This window comes from Typopeltis vanoorti, chromosome 17, assembly GCF_054136105.1.
Source record: "Typopeltis vanoorti isolate ZY-2024b chromosome 17, IOZ_Tvanoo_1.0, whole genome shotgun sequence".
Classification (NCBI taxonomy): Eukaryota; Metazoa; Arthropoda; class Arachnida; order Uropygi; family Thelyphonidae; genus Typopeltis; species Typopeltis vanoorti.
Genome location: NC_143565.1, coordinates 3,803,634 through 3,824,674, shown reverse-complemented (window position 1 = coordinate 3,824,674; position 21,041 = coordinate 3,803,634). Strand labels below are relative to the sequence as shown.

General features: G+C 36.1%; 1 protein-coding gene across 4 annotated transcripts in view; it reads right to left on the bottom strand.

Moving 5' to 3' along the window:
• LOC150097105 (sorting nexin-29-like) overlaps nt 1-21,041 on the bottom strand; it is a 780,446-nt gene that overhangs the window by 677,421 nt on the left and 81,984 nt on the right. For 2 of the 4 annotated variants that reach the window (XM_090406852.1, XM_090406853.1), the window contains exons 4-5: nt 10,860-10,940; nt 8,042-8,113 (exon numbers count right to left, since the gene is read on the bottom strand). In XM_090406852.1, coding sequence (XP_090262978.1) covers nt 8,042-8,113; nt 10,860-10,940 — 153 coding nt within the window. Of the gene's footprint in view, nt 1-8,041; nt 8,114-10,859; nt 10,941-21,041 lie in introns of those variants that run through there. The other 2 variants (XM_090406855.1, XM_090406854.1) reach the window with 2 other exon arrangements.

Below are 21,041 nucleotides of genomic sequence, written 5' to 3'. Positions count from 1 at the left end.
ATTTAAACAGCTGTAGTTAAAATCTCTTATAATAATCATTCTTTTTGCACTTGCCAAGCTCAACTGTCCAAACTTCTCCTGCTCTTCACCTTGTATGCTTTCTGGCTTATAGCAACACCCTATGAAATATCCTATCCTACTACCTCTACTTCACCATATGCTTTCAAAACCATTAGTACCATTGCCCTCCAAATCTTCTGCTCTGAGAGGACATAAGTCATCACTTATCATTAGCAGTATGCCACCACTGCATTTGTCCTTACTATCTCTTCGAAAAATGCTACATCCTGCTACTTCTTTCCTGTCAGTATATCATCTTCTGTCAACCATGTCTCAGAGATCCCAATAATCTTTGGATATGATGATGCTAGCAACACCACCAATTCTTCTCCTTTATTCCAGATACTCCTGGCATTAATATAAAGAATCAAGGCTTTGTCACTGTTTCTATACTGATTATTATCCTATCCAGATGCCACTGGATTCAGCATCAGGCGATGTATTCCCCTTTCTCCCAAGTGACTATTCCTACCAAAGGCCATCTCTACTACAATACACCCGAACAATTCTAGTGTTTCCCTACATTGACACACTGATTTGCTCAAAAAACAACATTCTCTCCGAATGCCTACGTCTTTCCTCATTCAAATGCAAGCCATCTCTTGCAGACAGTTCCTTTCTGTACTCAAATGGCCTCCAAGCATCTATGTAATCCAAGCCTCTCTTTAGACATATTCTGCAGAGAAGAGCATTACTGATGCTCTTCTCCACAGTTCTGCATTATTAAGCTGTGCATTATTATTATTCTCCACAGCTCTACATTATAAGTCTTTAATTAACAGAGCACATAATGTGTGCTCCTCTGCTCAAGCTTACAACAAGAACTTCTCACTATCAAAACTTTAATGGAATTTTTTTTAGGTCTTTAATGATTCTCGTGACAAGCTAAAATGCAAATTTGAATCACTGGTCAGCCTACCTAGATCCAGTAATAATACTATTGATATAGATAAAGTAGTTATAAATGTTTCCGGACGTCCACTAACAGACTGTGAACGTTTTGTTTTATCAAAAGGACATGATTTCGCCGTTATGCCGAATAAGGTGCCACTTATGGTTTTTTCATAACATAGACAGGGATAGTCGATCCTTATCCCAAAAAACAGCCAACAGATTACGTTTTGAATATGCAAAAATTCTTTTTGATGCCAAGCCTCCTCGTCCTAATCTTTCTTACTCTGAATACATGTGTAGAGGCTTAAGTGCTGTGAGGACATCATGTTGGAAGCTTAATGGATTTTTTACAACACTCAAAAAGAATTAAAATAGAATTTAATACTTCCTATAGTAGATGCCACCAATGCACCTTGCTATAGACTATCTAAACAGCTGGCCAACTCTCTGATCCCCCTCACCGGAAGGTCCCCTTCCTACATAAAAAACTCGACCCACTTTAAAGCTCTCACAGAAAATTTAACCTTGAATAAGATAGACATATTGGTAAGCTTTGATATCTCCTCTTTGTTTACCAATATTCCCTTAATTGACACCTTATCTCTCTTAGAAAACGTTTTTCCCTCTGACATCTCAGATCTCTTTTCCTTTGCCATTAACTCTGGGTATTTCTCTTGGAAATACCCATGAGAAATACCCAGAAAATACCAACAAAATCTACAAGCAGATAGAGGGAACTGCCATGGATTCCCCCCCCCTCTCACCCCCCCTTGCCAATTTCTATATGGAAGATTTCGAAAAACGAGCCATAGACTCAGACCCACTCAAACCTTCTATATGGCTAAGATATGTAGATGATGTGTTCTCTATTTGGCCTCATGGCCCAGACACGTTAGACTCCTTCCTCAGTCATCTCAATAGTCTACATCCAAGAATCCAGTTCACTATGGAAAAGGAAAAGAACAATTGTTTACCCTTCCTAGACACCTTAGTCACACGCCTGCCTAATGATACACTTACCTTCACCGTATACAGAAAACCCACACACACACAGGCAGATACATTCACAAACTCTCCCACCACCACCCCTCTCAACAATATGGCATTATTAAAACTCTTACCAAGAGAGCCCACAATCTTTGTTCCAGTGGAACCGCCCTCACTACTGAGCTTAACCACATACACAGCACTTTCCTCTCCAATGGCTACAGTGATCACAGTATCAAAAAAATAATCAACTCCTCCCCCATTCCCCGTCCTTCTCGTCAACAAGATTTTAAAAATGCCATCACCATACCCTACATCTGTGGCACATCCGAAAAAATAGCCAAGATACTAAAACAGTACAACCTACACACAGCATATAAGCCCCACCGCAAACTTGCTACCCTTATCCATTCTACGAAAGATCAGCTCCTGCCTCTCTCTCTGCCTGGAGTTTACAAAGTACCCAGTTCCTGTAAGCTGGCATACTTTGGACAGACAGGCAGATCAGCATCCATCCGTCTAGAGGAACACAAGTCTTACATCTTCAAACACAACTATGGCCATTCAGGCTTGGCTGACCATGTTTTGGACACCACCCACAGGGTATCATGGAAGAAAACCACCATGCTCCACCACAGCAAATTCAAGAAAGAGAGACTTTTCTTAGAAGCAGCAGCAGCTCTCAAAAACCAACCAAATCTCAATAAATACGGTTGCATTAAACTTCCGAAGATTTGGGAAACACTCATCACCAGAGTTCCCACCTTACATTCCAGGCCACCTACTACTGCGAGGGCGCTCTACCTAGATAGGACTTTAGTGTCACCCACGTGGTTGGGCTCAGTAGTGTTTGTTATTTGTGTATATGTTACATTAATGGATTTTTAGTGACTAGGACGAAATATAGGAAGTATTAAATTCTATTTTAATTCTTTTTGAGTGTTGTAAAAAAATCCATTAAGCCTCCAACATGATTTCTTACTCTGAGTTTAAAGCATTGAAATCACTGAAGAATAACAATTTAATTATTATGAAAGCTGATAAGGGGAAGGCTGTAGTGATTCAAGATAGGAAGGAATATGAGAGAAAAATGTCTCTTTTACTTCGCGACTGTTCAACTTATAGGCCTCTTACATCAGATCCTTCCCGGAGTCATTTGAAAAGACTTAATTCTCTTATAGATAATGTATCTACATGGAATGAAGATCAAAAGAAAAAACTTAAAACCTTCTTCAGTCATCCACCTAGATTGTATGGTCTTCCAAAAGTTCATAAACCAGGCATTCCTTTAAGACCAGTCGTAGATTGTATAGGTTGCACCACTTACAAAATCTCAAAATTTTTATCCAATTTACTCTCCTCTTCAACTAGAAAAACTGATACTTATATAAAAAATACTTTGGATTTCAAAAATAAAATTTCAGATCTTCATTTGGATGTTTCTGATATAATGATCAGTTTAGATGTTTCTTTATTTACAAATGTGCCTCTTTCTGAAAGCATTGAATTATTACTACAACAAGAATTTCCTTCAGACATTGTAAACGTATTTGATTTTGTAATACATTCTGGTTATTTTTCCTTTAAAAATAAGTTGCATCAACAAATTGAAGGAACAGCAATGGGCAATCCTCTTTCTCCTGCTATCTCCAATTTCTTTATGGAACATTTTTAACAACGTATCTTTGACAACATTTCTCCCAGACCTACTCATTGGTTCAGATATGTCGATGACATTTTTGCTGTATGGAATGGCTCTTCGGATGAACTTCAACAATTTCTCACCAAGTTAAACACACTTCATCCTAGGATCAAATTTACCCTAGAAGTAGAATCAAATAAGCAGTTAGCCTTTTTAGATCTTTTAATTCTTCGCCATCCAGATGGTAACTTACATTTCTCAGTTTATAGAAAGAAGACTCATACAGGCCATTATATCCATGCGGAATCTCATCACCATCCCAGTCAAAAGGCAGGAACTATTAAAACAATGGCTCATCGGGCCCACTCCTTTTGTCCTTCAGACGATCTTTTACAGAAAGAACTACAATATATAACTTCTTCCTTTCTATCTAATGGTTATGAGAATTGCTTCATTAAAAGAACTTTGAGTAGTTTTAATATGTCTTCCTCTTCAAACACTGAAGAAATAACGTGCATTCCTATCCCTTATGTACAAGGCATCAGTGAACATATAGCAAAAGTTTTAAAACCACTGAATATTTTTGTTGCCTTTCGACCATTTAGAAAAATCTCCACCTTTCTCACTTCTCCTAAGGACAAGCTTCCACATCTTAATCATCCAGGTGTCTACCAGATTCCGTGCTCTTGTGGATTATCTTATTTTGGACAAACGGGAAGATCTGCCTCTATTCGGCTAGAAGAATGCCAATCTTATATTGAATACTTTAACCTGAAAAGTCTGGACTTGCAGAACATGCCATCTTCATTAGACATAGAGTTCACTGGAGAAAGACAAGAGTTCTTCACAAAAGTCAGTTCCTTATGGAATGCCTTTATAAAGAAAGATGTGAAACTCTACTTCATTCTCCTAACTTAAACAGATCCAATGGCTTACGTCTATCCCCTTTATGGGAGATAGTACTTTACAAATCAGCTAATCTTTCCTAACTTTTTATTGTATTGATTTTTAGGAAATTTACTGACCTTTTTAATTATCTTACACCAGCTACTTAGGTTGCGCTTTTTTGGAATTGTCAGTTATTGTTTAATTTGAGCTTAATATGTACTGAAGATGTCTGTGACACACAGGCGAAAATTATACTATTAAATAATCTTTGTACATGAGTTTTTTCTGTTATTAATTTTGTATCAAAAATATGTTGTAAAAGCGAGGTAAATAAAATAATGTTAAAATCTGAAATCTCATTTTTCTTAAAAACAACTAATCATAGAATTTCTAAGCCTGAAATGAGAGAAAAAATGCCTGTGTCATGAGCCCTCCGTAATTTTCAAATTTTATATTGCACTCTTCATATTAAAAAGGTTGCTGACCTCTGTAAGATGTGCTTTACATTTATGGAAAATACTAAGGAAAGAGGTCTGGAAGCTTGCTCCACCTTTACTATGAGTTGCCCATAAGGCACTACTTATGCTTGCATCTGCCGAACCATTTAGTTTCTATATATTCAGCAGGAAACTCTTGTAGTTTCTATATTCAGCTATGAAATAATACTGGATTCAATATTCACTTAATTTGTACCATCATGTATTATATTTGCAGTGTTTTTTCTTTATGTTTCCTTGCATTTTAGCACATACTAGTAATGAATGTATCTCTCAGATATACTGCGATCTATGCTGCAAAATTACCGCTGCGAGCTCCAAAGCAGTTAGAATAATTTCTCTGAGGGCGCACTAAAAATTCACTGCATTGCCGACCTCTGCCTTATAACACGTTTGACTATAACCTCGCCTTCATTTCATGGTATAAACAACACCAATAGAAAAAATATAGCTTATTGAACTTTACTAATACAGTATTTTTACCTAGCATCTTCAGAGTACAAATTACAATGGTGACAAGCACACAGCACTAAACTAGATAGCTGAGTCCGTGTGTTGAGGATTAAGTGCTGGGACGACATCATATTGCAAGTTTAATGGAATATGTACAGCACTAGGAAAGGATTAAAAACTAATTTTAATGCTTCCAATATTTCGTCTCAGTCGCTGAGACATCTTCAGGGAGTACAAACAACTCTTGTAACACAATCAAATACAACACAATACTAAGTGAAACACATGACTAAAGTTCTATCTAGGTGGTGCACCCTCTATGGGCATTTTTAGGTGGCCTAGGATGTAAAGTGGGATTCTAATAATTAATGTTTCCCAAACTTTGGGAAGTTTTATGCAACCGTATTTATTTAAATTAAGTTGATTTAGGCAGAGTTCTACCCCAGATTCTAAAACCAGTCATTCTTTTTTGAATTTACTATGGTGGAGGATGGTGTTTTCTCCAGGAGATCCTGTGGATGGTATCTAAAACATGGTCTGCAAGACCAGATTAACCATAGTCGTGATTGCAGATGTATGATTTATGTTCTTCTAAACGGATGGTTGCTGATCTACCTGTCTGTCCAAAACAAGCCAGCCTGCAGGAACAGGACACCTTATATACCAGAGGTCAGCTCCCTCCTCTCTCAGGCACTGAAGGAGGAGGGAGCTGAGCTCTGGTAGAATGGATAAGGTAGCAAGTTTACGGTGGGAGACTTAAAAGCTGTGTAGAGGTTGTACATTGTACTTTTAAGGACCTGGTTATTTGTTCTGATGTGCCATGGATGCAGCTGATGGTGATGGCTTTTCTGAAATCCTTGTGAAGAGATGGCTGGGGAATGAAGGAGGAAATGATTATTTTTTTGATTCTGTAATCACTGTAGCCATTGGAAAGGAAGATGTTGTGTATGTGATTGAGTTCAGTTGAAAGGGAGGTTCTACTAGAACCAAGATTGTGTGCTCTATTGATTAGAGTTTTAATAATGCCATATTGTTGAGAGGGGTAGTGGTGGGAGAGTTTGTGATTTATCTGCCTGTGTGAATTAGGTTTTCTATATACAGTCAAGGGAAGATTACTATTAGCAAGGCATGTTACTAAGGTGTCTAGGAAGGGTAAACTATTGTTATTTTCCTTTTCCATCGTAAACTGGATTCTTGGATGTAGGCTGTTGAGATGACTGAGGAAGGAGTCTAATGTGTCTGGGCCATAAGGTCAAATTGAGAACACATTATCTACATATCTTAGCCAGATACAAGGTTTGAGAGAGGCTTAGTCTATAGCTAGTTTTTCAAATTTTTCCGTGTAAAAATTGGCAAAAGGGGTGAGGGGAGACGGAAACCATAGTGGTTCCCTCCTCTGTTTGTAAATTTTGCTCTTCCAAAAAAAAATAACCAGAATTGATGGCAAAGGAAAAGAAATCTAAGACATCAGAAGGAAAAAAGTTTTTTAAGAATGTTAAGGTGTCAATACAAAAGTATTAGTAATCTGAATTATGCAGTTTAATGTAGTAGTTTCTTTTGTGGTGGCAAGTCGACTTTTTGCTGCTGGCAACACTGTCAGTTGTGACATGGATGTGTAAACGTGTGATAGAAGTGATTCTCTCTGAAGTTTTAAACAATACTAGTACAAATGCATAGAACTTAATGTTGTTAAGTGCTACTTGAGTGCAATTACTTTTTAAAACTTTCAGTGCTGTAATACTGATTTGTTATTTCTTAAAATGTATTCCCTTATAAAATGAGCAAACAAAGAACATTATTTGATTTCATAAATATAAACACACCTGGTAGCTCAAAAAGAACATATGAAAGTAGTGATAGTGATAATTCCATAGATGATATAAATACATGTGAAACAGAAAATAATGCAAGTCAATAAATGTAAAAAAAATAAAAGTAAACAAAGGAAGTATGAAACAAGTTATATAAAATTCAGATTTATTAGTGTAGAAATGGGTGAAATTCAAAAACCACAATGTGTTGTTTGAGGTGTAGTCCTCTCAAATTAATGTCTGAAACCATATAAATTAAGGAAGCATTTAGAAATGAAGCATCAGCAATATAAAGATAAACCAGGAGAGTTTTTTATAAGAAAAAAGGATGAACTGAAAAATCAGAAGTCCTTCATGAATGCAATAACTGTTAGAAATAAATCATTAGTTAAAGCTTTGTTTATAACAGCCTCGCATATTGCAAAATCAAAGAAACCGTTTACGATAGGCAAAATTTTACTGAAGCCATGCATGATTAATATTTGTGAGGAACTATTTGGAATATCAGAGGCTAATAAAATCAAAGAAATACTTATGTTGAAAGATATTTGTCATAGAACCACATTGATTGCAAACGATCTCCAAGAGCAGCTAATTCAAAATATTAAAAATTCTCCATGGTTTTCACTAAAAACAGATGAATCAACTGACATTTCTAACAAGAGTAGCTGTTTGAGATATGTGCAATACATTGACCACAATAAAGGTAGATATATTTGAAGAAATGTTTTGTTTAGAATTAGAAACTGATATAACAAGTGAAAGTATAATTAACAAAATAAATTCATTTTTCACATCCAATGACTTACAGTGGCAAAACTGTGTCGGAATCTGTACAGATGGTGCAGCCGCTATGACAGGTCATCATATCAGTGTTGTCTCTTGAATAAAACAAATTGCAAATTGTAATATAATGTTTACTCATTGTTTCATACACAGAGAACAACTAGCTTCTAAAGAAATAAGTCTGGAATTACACAAAGTAATGATGGTTGCTGTAAAAGTTATAAATTTCATAAAAGCAAATGCTCTTAATTCAAGACTGTTTTCTGCTCTTTGTGAAAAAGTTGGTGCCGATCATACATTGCTTCTACTTCATACAGAAACTAGATGCTGTCGAGAGGGAAAATTCTTACTCGTTTATTAGAATTAAAAATGGAAATCGAAATATTTTTAAATGATGAAAAATCCAGCCGGCTATTTATTTCGATGACAAAAATTGGATTGCAAAACTTTCATATTTGGCAGATATTTTCTCTATTCTAAATCCGCTAAATTTATCTTTATAAGGAAACCAGTCTAACATTTTTACTATGTTAGGTGAAATAGAAGCAATGAAAATAAAACTGCACAGATGGATTCAAAGAGTAGATTCAGATGTTTTTGAAACGTTTCCAAACTATTTGCAAATGATTTCAGACTACAATTTTAAATCTGATAAACTACACGTAAATTCTTTAATTATATATCATCTCCAGAGATTTAATTGAAAAGTTTGATAAATATTTGCCAAATAATGAACTTGATTGTAGAAAAATTGTGGATTCAAGATCCATATAATAACTGAAAAAATACAAATTTATCACCAACGGACATACTACTGGAATTGACAAAGGATTTAAGTCTGATCTCTGTTTTCAAAAAGAAAAGTATGGTCCAATTTTGGATACATATCCGGAGGTAATTCCGAACCTGTTTACCATTGCCATCCAAAATTTGTTGCCTTTTGTTTCTACATATTTGTGTGAAAAGGGATTTTTCACAATGATAAATATTAAAATGAAACAATGAAATCTACTCCAAATAGACTTCTGCATGCGAACAGCATTGAGTAACAAAATTAAAGCAAGAATAGACACATTAGTAGTGAGTGTTCAACAACAGAGGTCTCAAAGAGGTCTAAAATACATTTTGGTTGATTTCTGTTTTCTGGGTTTTTTTTTTTTTTTTTTTTTTCATTATAATCAGTAAGTAAAAACCACTATTAAAAAATAAATAAAGTTTAATTATTATTATGTTACCACAAACTAGAGAGCTGTGAAAATATTTTAGTATGCTTAGGGGGCCTCAACTACTAAAAAATTAAGAACCATTGATTTAAGGGAATATTGGTAAACAGTAAGGTGATGTCGAAGCTTACCAACATTGCGGGGAAGTTAGATTTTCAATCAAGGTTTTACAATGGGTAAATTATTTTACATAGGATATGGTAAGTCCAGTGAGGGAAGTAAGAGTTAGCCAGCTGCTTTGACAGTTTGCAGCATGGTGTATCAGTTGGAATCTACTATAGGTCTTAGGGGGAGGAATTAGGTTTGTGTATTTTATGTAAAGCGTATATCTGGGGTGAGGATTGGAACCGAAAGGTTTGAGTTTTTTTGTAATGTCCAGCAGCCAGGAGGATACTTTTTTAAATAAGTTATTTTATTTTTTAACTTGCATTTTTATGGGATCGTGCTCTAGTTGGATGTAGGCAACACAATCTCAAAGAATAATATCCATTTTTCGATTATATTCTGCCCTTAATGTCATCCTTAATACCACAACTAAACTGCAGGTAAATATTTTTTTATACATTCCTGAATGTGCACTGTTATGATTAACCAATAAAATCTGAGCATAAGATTAAGTATCTCATCCTACTAGCAAAACTTCACATCATATACTTTCAAAGAAGCACATTACTTCCTTTTCGGTTTATCCATTTTGAGTGGAAAAAATTTATCTCCCACTATAAGCAATAATTCTTTTTCTTCACATCCTCATTTACTGTTCCTACCTTCATGAAATACTTTATGACTTTTAATTTTATTTTGGTCAGAATGCTTTTTGTAAATATAACTTCCACTCACAAAAGGTTATAAGCCTATAGTACATTATTACTGTGAGTGGACAAAGGAATTTTTTTTTAAATTTTTTATTATTTTATAATTTTTTTGCATTTTTATGGATGTTTTACATACTATCATGGGATAGTGGTCTCATGCCAGGTGATGAAAGTCATCTCTCACCAAAAGACAATCAACAAATATCCTTAACCACTTGTTCTCAATCTAAAAATTCTTAGTCAACCCAATATCCATCACAGCCACAAATTATTTTTTCTTTTAACCACACACACAAAATAGTCATTCAATCTTCATACTTATGTAAAAGATAATTCTATGTGAAATTAGTTTTTCAAATATTATGATAATTTTTGAAAAAATAATTTCTAAATTAATATAATTTTTGAAATTATTTTGAAACCAAACAAATGTGTTCAATAATAAGAATTTTGGATTAGAGATTAAAAAAAGAAATAATGACATATAATACATAAGCTTTTCAATGGCAGCTACTTCATACTTCACTTCATTCCAAATAACACATTCTGTGCTAACAACTGTTAGACAGCAAAATTAGACAAATTAGTAAATACCCACCTCCCAAGTGAATAGACTCTATTCCTCCACGTTTCCAAAAAACAAGTAAGACTAAAATAAATGTAATATTTCTCTTTAGAGTGATTAAAACTAAACTTAGAAGTAGCTATCAACTTTAATTCCCTGGAATTAATATACCACTTCAGAAAGTATTACAAAGTACTGAAAGACTTTAATACATGAAAGAAAATTTATATGAACTTACCTAAATCCTAATATGCCTTTATTATTTTTTCGCATTCCATGTAAGAATACAGCTTCAAATTGAGTACATAAACAGACCACTCTGAAATAATAACAAGTAAGATATGACTACTCTATTTACAGTAATAAAATAATCAATTAAAGCATACTTATGCTTTTAACCTAGACTTGGTGATTACTTAGAGTTTGAAATATGTGATATCATGTATTCCTGGCATTCCAAAACTATACAACCATGCTCAAATGTCAGAAACAAAGTCTCTGAATTTCAGGAATGTGATTTTTGTTTACTTGTTTCTAATGATAATCATAAATGCAAAAAAAAATTGGATCTATAACACACTATGCTACCATTCAATGTATTTTCAGAGAAATGAAAAACTTATTAGCTAACTGATTAGTTTGAGTTCAGCTGTTTTTTTATGTAACTCCCACACCCATGAAAGGCTCTACACCACTAGTTCCCAACCATTTTTTGGATCATGACATGCCTCAAAGATTTTGATATCCCCTCTAGCATAATAGTCAACCAAGTTCTGAAAAAGTATAATATAAATAGCTACTTTGAATAAAAAAGGAACATAGGCAAAACTGTTTTTAATTTGACTTTCTTCAATGAATTCTATATTACACTTTGTATATTATAAAACATAAATCAAACCCAACTCGGGAAAATAAAATCCAAGTTAATGTGATCCTTGAGCTTGATGTCTGCTGCAAAGAGTTTTTATTTGAGGTACTAATTTAGGCAATTTCAATCTCAAATCCCCACGATTTGTGATAGCCAAACGATTTCAATTTTTCAGTAACAAGTCATTTACAGCACTAAAGCCACATTCAACTAAATATGACGATGAGAAGGGCAACAGTGAATTGGGATATTTCGTTTCTGTCTTGTTACAAAGCCATGCCATTTGTTCCTTTTATGTTGAGTCAAGTTCTAATAGACTCATCATTCTGCATTTCTGAGAGTTCTTCTTGATAGCCACAACAGTTAAGTCAGTTGGCTGAGTTATCCAAGATGGAAAATCAATTTCTTTTAAATCAGAAAATCTGTCATTTAAATCACAGGCCATTTTGCTCAGGTGATCTGCAATAACAAGTACAGCGGCATCAGTTACCTCACACTTATTTAGCCGATAAAATTGGTCAAATGTTTTGCCTGAAACATTCTTTTGACATAATTGCAGAAATGCAATGAAGCCAAATATTTTAGCCCTTGCATCAACAGGGGTTTCTTTGCTCCTTGCAGTTATTTATTAACATGTTCAGCTTTTCAAAGAATATTTGTTCAAATAACTCAGAAATGCTTGACCATCAACTGTTTGTAGGAGTTTCATTTCAGGTTTGTCATTCAACAACTGACTAAGAATATCAAATAGTTCCATGAATCCTCTCAAGCAGTTTCCCTGTGACAGCCATCTCACCTGGGTGTGAAGCAATAGTCTTACATAGTCAGCAGTTTTATCCTCACAAAATTGTTTGAAGAGATGCTCATATTTGGCATTACCTTTATATAGTGTTGATACATTTTATAACTGAATTTAATATCTCATTTAGAACAGCTGAAAGTTTATTGAAAATTAAATTATCTCTTTGAATAGCACAAGCAACATTTCAGGACTGTCATCGTTCATTAATTTTAAACAGCCACGTTACTCGCCGATCATAACAGGAGCACCATCAGTAGCACAAGATGTAATATTTTTCAGTGATATTTGAGCTTCATCTAAATAATTTTTGAGTTTATTGTATATATCAATGGCAGTAGTGGTGGTTTTCAATACTTCACAGAACAACATCTCTTCAGTAAATTCACTATTGTCAATATATCTTACATAGGCCATCAATACAGCCTCATTGTCTCTTATAGTTGATTCATCCATCTGTATTGAGAATTTCCTTCATTTCAACTTTTCAACAAGTTGTGTTTCCAAATCTTTGGCCATCTCATCTATTCTTTTGGTAACAGCAGCGTTATTGATCAGTGGCATTCCTTTGACATCTTTCACCAGTGTTTCGATAAAAGTTGATCTTGTTGGCTTAATTAAATCCTCCCCTATAATATGATTTTTTCCTGATTTAGCTATGAGCAGAGAAATTTCATAACTATCTTCAAGAGTATGATTTTCAGTAGCAGTTTGTACAGAGAACAATGAAACCATTGTTGTCTTTTCTCAAACTTCTCCTTTAGAGACTTAAATTGGTTCAAATCATAGTTCACATAAGCGTTATGTTTTGCCTTCAAATATGCTTTGAGATGACCTTTTTTCATTGATTTGTTGGTCAAACAGTGTTTGCACAATAGACAGAATGGTGAGCATTCATTCTGAGCAGCAGGCATGAAACTGAACTTCAAATACTCATCTGAATACTGAGAAACTTTTTCTTGCTTGCAATACTCATTTTATGTATGGCGTTAGCAATTCTAAGGAAAAAAATAGGTTTATAAAGTATGCTGTATGCATGTGTGGATTATACAAGGAAATTAATGGCATATAACATGTATTTATACTACTACAAACACATATAAATAACACATGTAATAAATAAAAAAGTAAAATTTTAAAAGTTTACCATCACAAGCAGAGAAAAAGAAACAATGAAATATGAGAGATTATGTTTTCAACTGTCAAACAAACCTAATACAGTTGTTGCAAAATGTTTATTTTTTAAATTGATTGTAGCGCAACTTTTGAGTTGCCAGAAAACTAAAAACGTGTAAAAATGTTACATAAAAAGGCACCTATTGGCATAAAAAACGCTGACAATACATAAAAAAAGTAAACAAATTTGTGTCATTGTTTCTACAACAAAAACTGCAAAAAGTTAAACTGGCACTGTTTACTTTTCAGAAGTGACAGATGTTATGATCTAACCTTAACACACTTATGCTACCAAATATATATGTTGACTGCTGTACTAGTGTGGCCAGTTTTTTTTCTCGGAATGTCAGGATTGCAACATCGATAATTTATTGCCAACAATGATGATTTTTTGACTATATAGGTGATGAGGTGACGAATGCAACATCATTTTCTAATTGTCCCCCTGTGGGGTGTATGCCCCATGCTGGGAACTACTGCTGTAAACCTATATAGAATGTCAGCACTGTGTACAGTCTAAGTATAAGTTGTTTTTTTTTTACAATTTTAATTTGTTTAAGCGCCTCCATCAGTCAGTATAAACTAAGTCCTTTGGCCAGAAAGAACTGGGTTTGATTCCTGTCAGTGATGTGAGGAACCTTTATCTGATCTCTTTTGACTAAAGGTGAGTTAGCTAGTCTCATACAGAGGCAGGGAGTTTTTTCGCCTGCCTCTGAGAAACTCAGGTTTGGCGTTCCCCAGAACAAGCAAGCCAGCCAATTGAACACACGCATCTACAACATAGGACACACCGGGAGGCATAGGGCTAACCACCTTATCCTTGAGTTATGGTTGTATAGTCCAAGAATACTTGGAAAGGTCGTGGGTGCTTAAGTGCCTGTTAGGACCACTAATAGGATAGAATTTGTTTTAACGTGGGTGAGTTAAGGATTTTTTTAAATTTCTTTTTTAAATTTTGTACTTTTTTCATTTCTTTTTTACATAATCTAGAAACCTTGCTCTAGTAACAAAAGTTGGAACTCCAGGCTACTTCACACCTGCCTTTAATAAGCAGGGAAGTGGTCTCACACCAGACAATGCGATTCACCTCCTGCCTAAAGACAATTACAACTGTCCATACTCACAGTGGGATTCAAACCTACAGCCTGTTAGTTGGAAAGCAGCTATGCAATCCACTGGATATGGTCTTAGCATCAGAGAAACTGATGCTAGGAGACCAAATGCAAAACTTTTAATAATTAAATATACCAGAATCCCAACCAAAAAAAAAAAAAAATCACTTTCACATTCACTTTATAAACATCCATGGCATAAATTCCAACATAAGCGATATTCACTATCACTTACAGGCATCATCTAGACTAGACCTCCTGCTCTTAACAGAAAACCAAATTGCAGCTACAACAATCACAATTCACCTTCAATACCTAAATTATACTCTTCATGATTTTCTGCCTATGTGACAAAAAAAATCACAATTATTATTATTACCCCCAAGACCACATGGAATCAAAGACTCCTCTAGGAGGTCCCTTTGCCATACACACAGCTCATTATACCATGCCCTTACACATGTGCAAATTCTCTGTGGACACCACACCCCCAGGCAAGGCATTCCAATCGTTCACAACTCTGCATGCAAAAAACCTGCTTCTCCTCTGCTCACACCCTCCTTATATAGCTTCCAGGGATGTCCTCTGGTCTCTCCTGTTTTAAGTAGAACCTCTCCAACATCGATCCTATAACAACCCCTACTAACTTGTAGGTCTCTATCATATCTCTCTTTTCCTCCTATTCAATAGACTCTGCAAATTGCATCTTCTCAACATTTCCTCATATTCGACATTCCAGAGGTCAGAAAGTACCTTAGTCAGTCGCCTATGGACCCTTTCCAACATCTCTTCATCCTTTTGAAAACCAGGTCACCATATCTGTGCACAGTAGTCCACGCACGGCCTAATCAAAACCTTATACAACAGAACAAGAATCTCCCAATTTTTACAAGTCAGTGTCCTCCGCATCATTCCCAGAAGTCTTTGTGTTGTCTTCACAATTTTGGCAATGTATCCCCTAAATTTCAGATCCTTATCCACTATCATCCCAAGATCTCTTATTTCCTTCACCTCCAACAATATATCCCCACGAAGCATAAATTCTACATCCCATCTTTGTTTCCCAAATTTTAAAACCTCACATTTTGCAACATTGAACTCACATCCCTCCGATTCCCGTGCCCATTCATTCAACTTCATCAAGTCTTCTTGTAAGGCTTCATAGTTCGTCCCGACTTTGCATCATCTGCAAACAACTGAATATCTCCATCCAAATCTTCGCCAATAATATTAACATTCAAGTTAAACAGTAATGGACCTAAAACCAACCCCTGAGGTACATAACTAGTGACTTTTCTCTTCTGAGATATTGCTCCACCATACACAACTTGCTGATACCTATCAGATAGCCAGTCTCCAATCCAATGCACTAATCTAATATCCAAACCCAACCGCTCTAGTTTGACAATCAACTTATCATGCGGTAATCTATCAAAAGCTTTTGCAAAATCTAAGTATACTAGTGTATCCCTCTCCTCTGTCCAAAGAAGCAGTCACCCTATTTTAATAAGTAAGTAGATTATTAAAACATGCCCCCCCCCTTTTAGTAAATCCATGCTGTCCATTAAAGATAATACCATAGTTGTCAACCCAATTCTGGATCCTAGTTCTCACCAGCTTCTCCAACAACTTAACCACAACACCTGACACACAGATAGGCCTATAATTTGATGTTGAGTTCTATCACCTCCCTTATGAAGCGGCACAATCTTGCCCTCTTTCCACTTCTTTGGAACTTGACCCAGTGCAAGACTCATATTAAAAAAATATGTCAAGGCAGATTCCAACTCCCTGGCACAATCCTTCAGAATACGTGGTGATATATTATTAAGTCCCACAGCCTTATTAACATCAAGTTTGCTCAACTCCCCATACACCTCTTACTCACTTACAGTCAGTCTCTCCTCCCCATCATGAACTGCTCTCAATCTCTCCATGACATCACATTCACAAGAGTAAAAGATCTTTATGAACTGCTCATTAAGTATCTCCACTATATTTTCTGCAGTACTTGTGCTTATACCATTTTCTCCAATCAATATCAGCCTTCCATTATCATTTCTTTTTTTTTTGCTGGCTACATATCGAAAGATCTCCCTGGTATTATTTTCGGCTTCATTATCTAACTGCTGCTCACACCTCACTTTTGCTACCCTTACCAACCAAGTCACCCGCCTTGCCTGTTCTTTGTAATCTGCATGGAATTGGTTATTTCCACTTCTCTTATGCTGCCTCCATAATACCCTTTTTCTCTGTATCGAATGCTTAATCTCTTCATTCATCCATTTCACACCTACATTATTTAACCTTCCGACTCTTGGAATACATTTAGACATTGCTTCTACTAGATAATTCTTGAATATCTCCCAAGCTGCACTGATCTCTTTTCCAGCTAACTCCTCATTCCATGCTATACCTGCAAACTGTCTCCTGGGCACTTCATAATCATGAGGATTCAGGGTCTTGGATTTATCATCTCATCCAAGGATGTAATTATAAATGTGAGGTATCCAATCACCCTCCAAATGGTGAGAGTCATGAAGTAATTACCTAGGTGGTTGGCAGCAGTGTGAGAACCTCTGTGAGAAAAGGGTATATATGGAACTACAAGGGTGGCTCCACATATATCCTTTTCTCACAGAGGTCCTCACACTGCTGGCAACCACCCAGGTAATCGCTTCATAGTCATTCTCACCAACTGGAGAGTGATTTTACACCTCATGTATGATTACATCCTCTGATGAGATGATCAAATCCAAGCAACTCAATCCTTGTGTGCCCACTGTTACATGCTGTCTGAGGTAGTTGTCCCTCAACAACTCAAGAAACTAATTTTCTTTATTTCCAGTTGCTATCTCATCATCCCAGTTTATATTGCCATAATTATCACACTTTTCTTATTTGTTTAGCTAATTTGATAACACATTTCATACTTGCTACCATCCACATTACCAAGTCTATAACAACAACATCCAACTAAGTATTTCATTCTATTCACCTCCATCTCATACCACGCTACCTTAAAACGACTGGCACTATTTCCCTCTCGCATCTCTACTTTGTATGGACATAATTTTTATCATTAATAGCACTTCTCCTCCCTTTTTACCCTTTCTATCGTCATGAAACACATCATACCCTTCCATCTCTATTCCTGTCAGGATGTTATGATCATCCAACCATGTCTAACTTATTCCAATAATTTTTGGATGAACAGATTCAATTAATGAAACCATTTCATTTGCCATGTTTCTAATACTTCTAGCATTTGTATATGAACACAGCAGTTTATTCCTGAATCTATAGCTAGTTCCACTGACACCACTTATTTGATACGACTTCTCCATGCTTAACTCGGGCCATTTCTTTTTCGCCTTATTTGTCTTCGAACCTTCATCAGATCCAAATGTTTTCCTTTGATTCCAGGTCATCCCCTTCACTTTTTTTCTACACATGCATTCACATCCTCTTGGAGTATCTACCTATCTCACGCTGTGTTCCATCCTGAGCTACCCAGTTTCCCTGTCTGTCTTGCACACCTGTTCTCTCATTCTCTATACTCATGCCACTCACTTCATCATTCCTAACCACCTCTTCAATCTCTCGAGTGTTACTCTCCTGTTCTTCCACATTGCTTACCACATGACAAAGTGAGATCTTTGTGAAATCTGGCATTGCCTACCAGAGAATCACAAATTTACAATATCCTGTAATAAATTTAGTTTCAACCTTTAATCCTTTATCCAAGTGTAAGCAAACAAAGTTTGCGCCTGAAAATATCTTCAGGACTGAGGTAAGGTAGTGCAACACCAGGCAACTCTGAGCAAAGGTGGACCAAGCTCTCATTACTCCTTGTCTCAGTATCTCCCATAATGCAAAGCACATCTCTTTGCAGACATCTCTTTCCCGTAATGTACTGCTATGCATTAAGGGAAGGGCCCACTACCCAGACCAGTTTCAACCTTTATTGAGGTCTCGTCAGTGGGAGGCAGACCCAAATGTGGAGATACTAAGGCAGAAGCAATAGGAGAGGTCATATTTACCTATAGGAGTTGCCAACAGGTGTACCACCTTATTATTGAATTACTCTGGATTTAGAGAAAGATGTTGAAAGTTTATTTTTAATTTGGTTAGACTAAAATAAATTTAGTTTAATCCTTTATCCAAGTGTGAGCAAACAAAGTTTGCACCTGAAAATATCTTCAGGACTGGGGTAAGGTAGTACAACACCAGGCAACTCGTAGCAAAGGTGGAGCAAGCTATCATCACTCCTATCCCATTCTTGTGTAGAGGCTTAAGTGCTGTGAGGACATTATGTTGGAGATTTAATGGACTTTTTACAGCACTCACAAAGAATTAAAATAGAATTTAACCTTAAATTTAACCTTAAATTCTATTTTAATTCTTTGTGAGTGCTGTAAAAAGTCCATTAAATCTCCAACATAATAATACACTCCTATCCCAGTATCTCCCATAATGCAAAGCATATCTCCTTGTGGACATGTGTACTGCTATGCATTAAGGGAAGGGCCACTACATAGACCAGTTTCAACCTTTATTGAGATCTCGTCAGTGGGAGGGAGACCCAAATGTGGAGATACCAAGGCAGAAGCAATAGGAGAGATCATATTTACCCTATAGGAGTAGCCAACAGGTGTACCACCTTATTATTGAATTACTCTGGATTTAGAGAAAGATGTTGGAAGTTTATTTTTCACTTGGTTAGACTATAATAAATTTAGTTTAATCCTTTATCCAAGTGTAAGCAAATAAGTGTTGGCTACTCCTATAGGTAAATATGACTTCTCCTATTGCTTCTCCTTTAGTATCTCTGCGTTTGGGTCTGCCACCCACTGACGAGACCTCAATAAAGGTTGAAACTGGTCTGGGTAGTGGCCCTTCCCTTAATGCATAGCAGTATACATGTCTGCAAGGAGATGTGCTTTGTTATGGGAGCTATTGAGACAAGGAATGATGAGAGCTTGGTCCACCTTTGCTCAGAGTTGCCTGGTATTGCACTACCTAACCTCAGTCCTGAAGATATTTTCAGGCACAAACTTTGTTTGCTTACACTTGGATAAAGGATTAAACTAAATTTATTATAGTCTAACCAAGTGAAAAATAAACTTCCAACAACTTACAATATCATGCTTTTGACCTCTTCTAGCTCAAGGCTTCCTTGCCCAATTTAGTAAGGGCTGTTTCATTTACCAGTCTTCGCATGCTAACAAACAAACACACAAACCTCTTCATCATCCTCTCGAAAAGCTCAACCTTCATTCAAGCTATGCAATCAGTGAAGTCATCTTCCTAGATGACCTTTGTGTCCACAACTCCAAGTGGCTCACCTTCTCCAACACTACTGATGAAGCTGAATGTAATGCAGAAGTTTTTGCTATAAGCAATGATCTAACACAAATCTTACATCTACCTACCAGAATTCCTGATCACCCCTTCCACTTTCCCAATATACTTGATCTTTTCTAATCAGTTCTCCTTCCAGATACGCTGTAGAGGTCAGTTCTCCTCTCAGAAACTCAGAGCACAATCTTGTGCATGTTTTCAGTCTGACCAAACAGCTCTCCCCTGACCACCCCCAACTTCGTATTCTTTTGCATTACAAAGGCACTAAGTGGTATGACCTCTCGAACTGCCACTCTTCCTTTCCATGGCCTGACTCCTACTTCTGCTCTTGGATGAATGTGTCACAGAAATTATCTTCACTGGCACGATAAGCTCATTCTTCATTCTACCCAAAATTCTCATCCACCTTCCAAGTACTGGTACAAAAGAAAATGTATGAAAGTAGCTGAAGAAAAAACCTCAGCATACCACTGGTGGCTTGCATCAAGAACACCAGATTCATACTTGGCCTATGCTGAAACACACAATAAATGTAAAGCTATCAATAAATCCAAATTAACTGCATAAAGACCAATAGAAGAAAAATCATCTCTTCTCTAAATGGAAGCCTTCCATTCCTTCCATTCCCTTGTAAAAGTTATCAGATAACTTTTCTCTCTCTCCCTCATCCAGAAGATACTACTGTTGCAGCACCCAAAGATAAAGCTGACCTCCTGGCATCATTCCTTTCTGGTACTTCCTGCATAAATGACAAATGCAAATCACCTCTTTCTCTGTCATCAACTGAGCACCATATGCCTCCTGTGGTCTCTTGGCAAAAAAGACATAGGAAGAATATTAAATAACCTAGACACTAATGTCTTGCAGTCCTGATGACATCTCTTCTACTGTACTCAAGCACTGTGCTTCAGTGTTAACACCTGTCCTAATGTCTCTTCAATCTTCTATACTCAACTGGTACCTATCCCAACAAAGGAAGAAAGCATATATCCAATCCAATCAAAAAAAAAAAAGGAAATAAAAGCCTACCATCTGGCTATCAACCAATTGTTATTACCTCAATCCTCTCCAAACTAATAATAATCATTATTATTACCTAAG